This window comes from Bison bison, unplaced genomic scaffold, assembly GCF_000754665.1.
Source record: "Bison bison bison isolate TAMUID 2011002044 unplaced genomic scaffold, Bison_UMD1.0 scf7180017864254, whole genome shotgun sequence".
NCBI classification, from domain to species: Eukaryota; Metazoa; Chordata; class Mammalia; order Artiodactyla; family Bovidae; genus Bison; species Bison bison.
In genome coordinates, this window is record NW_011494826.1 from 8,137,799 (window position 1) to 8,147,311 (window position 9,513).

At 46.1% G+C, this 9,513-nt stretch overlaps 1 protein-coding gene across 1 annotated transcript in view; it reads left to right on the top strand.

Moving 5' to 3' along the window:
- Positions 1-9,103: 9,103 nt before the first annotated feature.
- The window catches only part of CNIH1 (cornichon family AMPA receptor auxiliary protein 1), an 18,163-nt gene continuing 17,753 nt past the window's right edge, over positions 9,104-9,513 (top strand). The window contains exon 1 of the mRNA XM_010847726.1: positions 9,104-9,268. Coding sequence (XP_010846028.1) covers positions 9,188-9,268 — 81 coding nt within the window. The 5' untranslated portion in view covers positions 9,104-9,187. The remainder of the gene's footprint in view (positions 9,269-9,513) is intronic.

Here is a 9,513-nt window from a genome sequence, read left to right on the forward strand (position 1 = left end):
GTTTTAATCCATCTCTAGTCATGTGATTAATTGTGAGATCTCTCCCAACTGCTCGCTTTCAGAAGCACCTGACCCAGGGATGGCTGAACAAGTGAGTATCATTGGACTGGAATATAGCCCAGGAACTGGAAGCACCTAGCTTGACCTGCAAGACTGAATTTTCTGGTTTCCGCATCAAATGCGGAAGTTTGTTGATCATCTGCCATGAGGGTGATAAAACACCTCTCTGTCTATTCCACTGTTAACAGCAGTTGAACTGCCTAGCCATTGATTTTGTTTGTCTTTTCCCAATCTCACCACTTTGGTGTTCTCAAAACCAACTACACTTCCCCTTACTCTTGGATCATCTTGGCCCTTCTTGCCTCACAGCCACTCTCATTATACATTCAGATTCAGTTCCCATTGCAACCTTTTCAGCCTGGGAGTGGTAGTGGCTCCTGGCTATTTCTGGCTGCAGTGTACTGCACATCCCCTTGTTTGTCTCCTTCAGCCCTGCCACACCCCTGCAAACAGTCCAGTGCATTGCAACATGGTGACTGTCTAGGTCGGCACCTGCCCTGGCCTGACCAGGTTGCAGCCCAACTTCCAAAGGCGAGAGTCCGTATAACCCCGGAGGTGAGAGATGGAATCTCATTATTGTTTTACTAGCCTGGGGCTGGGTTCAATCTCTGGGCTGGGAAGATCCCCTGGAGAAGGGTAAGGCTACCCACTGCAGTATTCTGGCCTGGAGAACTCCATGGACTATCCATGGGGTTGCAAAGAGTCAGATGCGACTGAGCAACTTGGGACTTTCACTTTCAGCTTGGGGCTGTCTTTGAGAAACGAATGGAGTTGGTCCAACAGAACTGGAAGAAAATGAGTTCTTTTAAAGTTGTAAACTTGTTACTTTAAAAAAATTACAAAAGATTTCTATTAACAAAAGTGTATGAAGATCATGAGAGGGTACAGTTTAAAGATTAACCACAAGAGTGTAAAATCCAAAGGTTAACAGATAAAGCAGGTACCCACGCACTCATTGGGCTTCCCTGGTAGCTCGGTGGTAAAGAATTTGCCTGCCAATGCAGGAAACCCAAGGTTTGATCCCTGGGTCAGGGAGATCCCCTGGAGGAGGAAATGGCAACCCACTCCAGTATTCTTGCCTGGAAAATCCCATCCACACAGGAGCCTGGTGGGCTATGGTCCATGAGGATGCAAAAGAGTCAGACACAACTTAGCAACTAAACAACGACAACAATGCACTCATTAGCCAGCCTAATTACCACATGTAGAAGCCCTGAGAAGGCGCTACACACTAGCTGAAAAGTACCTCCATGCACCACAACTTGCTGTGCTATATCTGCAGATTTGCTCTCTTTATTTTTTCCTCTTTTTTTTTTTTCCTTTTCTGAGCCAGTGGAGTTACTAGACTCCCCACATCAGGTTCTGTGATGTTTTAGGGTCTTTTAGAGGTTGGCTTAGGATGACATGGACAGTATATACCCAAGCAGTGAACATGCTGAACTTTTGACTGTTACTGAGTTTGAATAACTTGCCATTCTTGTTTAGGAAGAGACACAGGCTCCAGTGGGGAAAGTGGCTACTTTACTTCTGATTAGATATGGTTTGGTCTACTCATATTTGTGTTATTTATGGTTTCAACTTACCCTGGGATTCTACTTACTCCTGGTCTGTTGACTGCTTTCTCTTTAGCATCTCTTCACTTGTGTCCTGGCCCTCTGTTGCCTGGTGCCCTTGTATATCTCACAGTCACACTCCCAGAGACACAGAGTGTGTGTGTGGTACACTTGGAGATGTGGTGTTGGTTGGGTGGAGCAGTACCCAGGCAGCAGTTCCAGGTTCCTCTACTTGCCAGTCTAACTATGATAAACTTCCCTAAACCCACACATCCTGTTCTTTGCAGCTCCAATGGGCCTGAAAAACCATTCACAGATCCAAATGGTAGAACATCTAGTAAAGGAAATTTGAGAGCAATGTGTCCCATAGGGAGAACGAAATACAGAGGGTGTTCTGATTACAACCTCAGGATCATACAGAAGATCAAGTGCTCCCTGATACTAAAAGGTGGCTAAATAGTTTCTTGAAATAATTATTGTGTTTTTCTCTTGTATTTCCTTCTCCCCCCTATATTGTGAAGGTGGCTAGGCTGTTTAGGCTTCCATGCCTAGGAGATATTTGCAGACTGGGTAGAAAGAATGAGCCATTGAGTTAATAGCTTCCTCACCCTTTGTGAAAGCTCTAATGGTGCACTGAAGCACTGAAGAAACTGCCAGGTGTTCCTGATGGAGAGGGCGATGTGTGAGAATTTTGGGGGTCGAGAAGACAAAGAAGAGAGAATAGCTAGCCAGTCTCCTAAACTGGAAAACAATCAGAGGTCTGTGGTTTTGCACAGTTGTGGGTACCTAGCATCTAGGCACTGCTCTGCCAAACTAGGGCAATGTCCCCAAGCTGACCCTGTCTCTAGGAGTTTGAATGTGAGATATATAAGGACAGTCAGCAACAGAGGTGAAAGGGTTAGTTGCTCAGTTGTGTCTGACTCTTTGCGACCCCATGGACTGCAGCCCGCCAGGCTCTTCTGCCAATGGAATTCTCCAGGCAAGAATACTGGAGTGGGTTGCCATTCCCTTCTCTATGGGATCTTCCTGACTTGGGGATCAAACCCCGGTCTCCCTCATTACAGGCAAGTTCTTTACCATCTGAGTCATCAAGGCCCCAAATGGAGAGACACTAGAGAGAAAGTAGTCAATAGAATGTCGAAGTGGAGACTTGTGCCCTGCTCTGTGGGCCCTGGGGAGGTGGTGATGTAACAGAAAGGGGGACCCCAGGGTGCCGGAGGGACCAGAGTTTCTAACATTGGCAAAGATTCTAATACCTGCCAGTTTTGCTGCTGTGGTCACATACATTTCCAGGACACTGGTGTGACACTGGAAAGGAAGATCCCCAATAACACCTGGTACAGAACCTTCCACTAGTGTAGTGGAAGCAGAACTGGAGTTGGAATTAAGTGATTTAAAAACAATAAAGAACACAGCACCTTCTCTATGACTCAGCAGTTTCACTCCTAAGTATTTACCTAAGAGAAATGAAAATATACGTCTGCAAAGAAAGACTTGTACAAGAATGTATATAGCATATTTATCCATAATAACCCCAGAATAGAAATAATCTAGATGTCCTTGTGATATATTCTTTTAATAGAATATTACAGAGCAACAAAAAGGAATGAACTAGTAGCACAGCAATAATGTTGATGAATCTCAGAAACATGCTGAAAGAATCCAGACATAAGAATACATACCATATAATTTTAATGGTAAGGTACTCTAGAAAAGACAAATCTAATCTGTAATGACAGATCAACAGTAGCCTTGGGCTAGGCATTGGGAAGAAGCACAGTGGAAAATTTTGGGAATGTTGCAAATGTTGAACACACTGATTATGGGTAGTTACCTGAGTGTATAATTTTACCTAAATTCATTGACTGTGCACTTGAAATGGTGATATTTTATTTTATGCAAAGCAAACTTTAATAAAGTTAATTTTAAAAATGAATGAACTCCTGTGGAAGAATCTCAAAGAAAACCCCCCAATATTATGCTGAGTCCAAGAAGCCAGATGCAAAGAATATATATAATACGACTCCATTTAATGAAATTCAAGGACAGATGAAGGTAATCTACAGTGCTAGAAAGTAGGACAGGGGTGGGGATGGGCCATGTGGGAACTTTGTGGGGTGATGGTCGAGTTCTCTATCTTGTTTGGGAGTGGCTGTTAAAAGCTTGTGTCCATGTATTAAAACGTATACTCTTAAAATATGTGTTTTTCACTGTTTTAATATTTTACCTTCATGTGGCTGTATTAAAAAAGGCACACATAATAAAGAATAACAATAGACATATTTTGCATACATGAGATTGAGTCATTTTTGCACATTGATTCTTCTCATAGTGGTTGTATAATAGGCACTCCTGGGGCAAAGGGCAAGGCGGATGAGAAACCACATCTTGCTGGACAGCCTAATGCAGTCTGTGTGTGGTGGTTTAGTCACTCTGCTGCTGCTGCTGCTGCTAAGTTGCTTCAGTCGTTTCCGACTCTGTGCGACCCCATAGACGGCAGCCCACCAGGCTCCCCCGTCCCTGGGATTCTCCAGGCAAGAACACTGGAGTGGGTTGCCATTTCCTTCTCCAATGCATGAAAGTGAAAAGTGAAAGTGAAGTCGCTCAGTCGTGTCCAACTCTTAGCGACCCCATGGACTGCAGCCCACCAGGCTCCTCTGTCCATGGGATTTTTCAGGCAAGAGTACTGGAGTGGGGTGCCATTGCCTTCTCCGTTTAGTTGTTCAGTTGTGTCCAACTCTGCAACCCCATGGAGTGTAGCCCACAAGGCTCCTCTGTCCATGGGATTTACGAGGCAAGAATACTGGAGTGGGTTGCCACTTCCTCCTCCAGGGAATATTGCCAACCCAGGGACTGAACCCACATCCTCTACATTGCAGGTGGATTCTTTACCGCTGAGCCACCAGCAGTCTATTTGTATGTAGCCTTAATCCAATGATTTAGAAATGTATGCGGTAAACAGAAAAGAATAGAACAGTCATCAGCTCTGCCTCATACATAGCAGTTGCGAGTCAGACATCATTCTGGAGGGGCAGCAGCTGCATTTCCCCAAAACTGGGGCTGGGGGAAGGGATCCTCCTTGAAGCACATGAATAATCCTTGAACAAACCCTGAGCTCTGCCAACAAGAAGGAAGTGGGAGTGGCTTGAGGGACAACCAATACTTTCTGCTCCCCCTCCTGTTTTCCCCAGCTCTGGAGCTATTCTTTCCAAGGCTTATGTCTCAGTCACATGTCCGGATTCAGGTGCTACCCACAATCACCAGGTGAAGTTGCTTTCCCCCAAATATGCAAACCTCTTCTGGAAGACTTGGAACAACAGGCCCACAATTTCCTATGCTCATTACTCAACGTAAGGGCCCAGGACCTCCCATAGCATCATGGGATCCTTATGGTATACGTCACCTGGATGGCTTGTTCCCACCTGTGGGAGACCTCGAGTTGGTTGAGGACAAACTTACCCATTATCATAGTGCTGGGGCTTTCTCTTTACGTTACTGCCATGTCTTGGCGAAGTCTACCCACCCCCTTTTTACGGAGTGGGTGCGTGGTCTGCAAGCCTACGGGGCTAAGAGGAATGTCTCCTTGGTAGGACCGAATGTGGTGCTGAGCGGAGTGGCATCACTCCCACTCAGTGGTGGATGTGTGAAGACGACCTGCTGTCGAATGGCAGAGTTCTCTAGACACCAGCGGAAAGGAAAACTGAGCTCAGCCGCCAAGTGCTCTTCGGAGTTTGGCAAGGTAGTGCTGGTTCCCATGGACACTGGCGGCTTCCTGGAGCTCACGTTCTCCTGACTGCTCAGCACCTCCTCTTCCCTCTTCCTCAGCACTGGCTTTCTTTATTTAGTCTAAGGGGCTGGCAAGTTCTCTCATGTTGTATCTGAACTTTTGAGATCTATTTCCATCCCTGGGTTGGGAAGATCCCCTGGAGAAGGGAAAGGCTACCCACCCCAGGATTCTGGCCTGGAGAATTCCATGGACTGTATAGTCCATTGGGTTGCAAAGAGCTGGACACGACTGAGTGACTTTCACTTTCACTTTCTTACGCTGCGTGCTTTGTGTTTGTGGGCTTTATTTTCTAGCTCTCTGGTGGCTGACCTGCACCTAGCTATCTGGGCTGAGGGCCTAGGCAGTGGGTGGAGTGGACACAAACTCATAGAAAGATGACTTGAACAAAGGTGAGTCAGGGAAAGAGAGAGGAGGAGGAGAGAGACAGTGAGCAAGCAGAAGATTAATCTGCAGTATCATCCAGTCCCAAGCATATATGTAAGTAGAAGCAAGAACTTAACTGACCCCATACTACAAAATTATTCCCATGGGCTAAAAAGGGTTAATGCAACTTCTAAAAAAATACTGAGATTTGTTTGCACTTACTGCTGATAATGGTCCTCCAAAATGTCAAATAAACCCAATCTTTTCCTCACAAGCTGCCTTGTCTATGGTTGGATGATCTAATTAACCATTTGCCCTCATTAAAATGGGTGTATTGGGTTGGTCAAAAAGTTTATTCAGGTTTTGCCACAACTTCTTATGGAAAACCAAACAAACTTTTTGGCCAACTCAATATTTTCTAAGCAATTACAGTTGTGTACTATTGTCTGAAGCAATGCTCTCCAATAGGACTTTATGTGATGATGGAAACAGTCTGTATCTATGTTGCCCAATAGGGTCCAGAAGCCACAGCAGGCTATTGGTCACTTGAAATATGGCTAGTGGAGCTGAGGAACTGAGTTTTTAGTTTTATTCAATTTTAATCAATTTAAACAGCCACATATGACTAATGGCTCCTGTATTAGCCAGCACAGGCCTAAAGTTTACCTGTGTGCTCTGCTAAAATGTGAAGGGAGCCTCACACTGCCCCAGCCTCTGAGTGAATCAGTCAGCATTCTATCTAACTTCTACCTTCTTGGGTGATTTGTCCCTTCTAGAACTGAGGGTGGGTCCTTGGAAGGCTGTTGTACTTTTCTACCTTCTCAGGTGATTCGTCCCTTCTAGAGCTGAGGGTCTGGAAAATCCCATGGATGGAGGAGCCTGGTAGGCTGCAGTCCATGGGTTCTCGAAGTCCATGGCTGAGCGACTTCACTTTTACTTCTCACTTTCATGCATTGGAGAAGGAAATGGCAACCCACTCCAGTGTTCTTGCCTGGAGAATCCCAGGGACAGGGGAGCCTGGTAGGCTACTGTCTATGGGGTCGCACAGAGTCGGATGTGACTGAAGTGACTTAGCAGCAGCAGAACTGAGGGTCGGTCCTTGGAAGGCTGTTGCACTTTGTGTGATAACGTGTTTGACATAGTTACCAGGCAAGGGAAAGATATATTTCACATCATGACCTGAAATAGACTGCCAGCTATTTCTTTAGCAAAGATGGATTTATTCCAGATCAGTAGAGAATTGCAACTCGGGATCTGTATCCATGTGCAAGTCCTCCAATTGGCAAGGGAAGAACACTTTTATAAAGGGGGAAAAGGAAGTTGGGAGGACTGTGGCAAGCATAGAGCCCAGGGCTTTTTGTTGGCTGAGTCCTTAACCAGGAAAGAAAAGGAAGCTATCTTCCTCTTATTGGGCTCTGCTACCATCACAGGGCATGAGAGCTCCCCCTTCTGGTCTCCAGATCCTGTTTAATTCAGGTTTCCATTTATTAATTTTTCACTAAGGGGACAGGGGAGCTTGTTGCCAAAAGGTAGATCCTCGAGGTAAATGGTGATGAAACATCATTTTCCAAAATGTAGATTGGATTCATTTACAAGAAGGTGGCTGGATCTCATGGTCTGGCGTGGACAGTTTTCCTCACAAACACTTGTTTCCCCGGAAAACAGGAATCTGTCAGCTCTCATTAGATCATGAGTCCTCCTGGCACAAACACTGCCCAGCGCTGCATTTGGCCATGCTTCCATGGCCTGTAGTACTATATACATCTTTTTTGACACCTTCCTCTCTCTCACCACTGTATCCAGTCAATTAAGTCCTACTGAGTATTTCTCCTAAATATTATTAAATCTATTCACTCCTTTCTCTCCCAGTTTCCACAGCTTTAGTCAGAGCCACAGCAACTTTTGCCTGGATCATTCTTATGGGCTCCTTGCTTCCAATCTCTCGCTTCTCTAATTAGGGTCATCATGTCAGTTGGGCAATTTGTATACTGCCAGAGGTGACTGGCCAAGGAGGTTAGTGGGACTGAAGTATAACCTGCATGCTTGTGCCCAGGCATGAAGCTCTGTTTATCTGGAGAGAGTACCTTTGTAATTTGCACCAAGGTGCCACATAATCCTGACGGCTATCCAAGATGGCAGCCACTAGCCACATGTGGTTCTTTAAATTTTAATTAATTAAAATAAATAAAAATGTAAAGTTCACTTCTTCAGTTATACTAGCTACATTGCAACTGCTCAATAACCACTATATTGAACAGTGCTGATAAAGAAAATTTCCACCATTGCAGAAAGTTCTGTGAGACAGCACTGGATAGACTGCTTCTAAACCATTCTCTATACATTTTGCTGGTGTGAGCGATCTTTTAACGCAAAGCTAAACATGTTGCTCTCTTGTGTAAAAGCTTTCAGTGATTTCCACTCCATCAGCAGCAATCATTTAGCAGGCGGGTGAGCCAATTTTGTGGGTCTCAACCAATATTAAAAACAAAACAGCAAAAAAGAATAACAAGACAGGTACTCGTGGATATGTAGTCTTGTTTGGTGAAATTTTTGTTATATCTGTATTTCTTTGTCTCTATATCCAGATGTCCATCTCTCTCTGATTCAACGTGTGTGATGTTCTGTTGTCTTGCAGTGAAAAAGTCAAATTGTGTGTGGTGAGCTGATTGAAAAACATGGGCTTATGGGATATGAAGTCTGAGCTCCTTAACTGGCATATCCTTGTATGATATGATCTAAACCCTAGGGGACCCCTTTCAGACTCTCAACACTGTCTTAACCACTAATTTAGAACTGCTAAGGTGGTTTCACCTAAGACATTGAGCTTTTTTTCTTACTTTCATCTCTGACTTTGCTTACGTTGAACCCTCTCCTTGGAAGGCTGATTCTATAGTCTGGACAAATATGCCTGGACAACTTCTACCCATCATGTTAGCCTTCGCTTAAGAAACACCTCCAGGAATCCTTTCCTGGACGCTCCAGGACGGGCTGGTTGCCGGGCTCTGACCTTTCACAACGTGCCACAGGGTTATAATACTGTAATGATTTATTTACATATTCATTTCCGGCATTATCCTAACTTCTTTCCGTGCAAGTATTATTTCTCATCTTTGTATCTCAAAGGAGAAGCACAGTATTCGGAAGATACTGGGCACTCACTCAATGAACATTTCTGTTCAAAGAATAAACAAGCGGAGTAAACAAAATAAATCAATCCGCTATGCAAACAATATAAGTGCATGGCGGAATCTGGCCACCGGAGGGCGCCTTGCACCGGGACCGGTACGCAGGCGCGTTGGGAGGGCAGGCGCCGCGGCAGCAAGCGGCTGTGTGGGCTGTGGCCGCGGGAAGTGAATGGTTTTACCCAGAGGGCCCTGCGCGGCCTTTCTCCGCTGGCACCAGCGCTGCTCCCTTTCCCCCGGCCATGGCGTTCACGTTCGCGGCCTTCTGCTATATGCTGGCGCTGCTGCTCACCGCCGCGCTCATCTTCTTCGCCATTTGGCACGTGAGTAGCCGGGGCCGGGGGAAGGAGGGCGAGGTGGCTGCGCAGCCTCTTCTTGCCCCGGGCCCGTGGTCTGGGCGGCCACGGTCTTCGGAGGTCGGCACGCTGGGGATGGGGCCAGGCCGGGGCGGTGCAGGCCGCGGGGCCAGGGGTCTACACGCCTCTCCGTCCCCGGGTCGGGAGCTGCAGGTCCAGGAGGAGTCGAGGCGTCGGGCGGTTGGCTGGCTGCGCCCGCGGTGTCCCGGCGC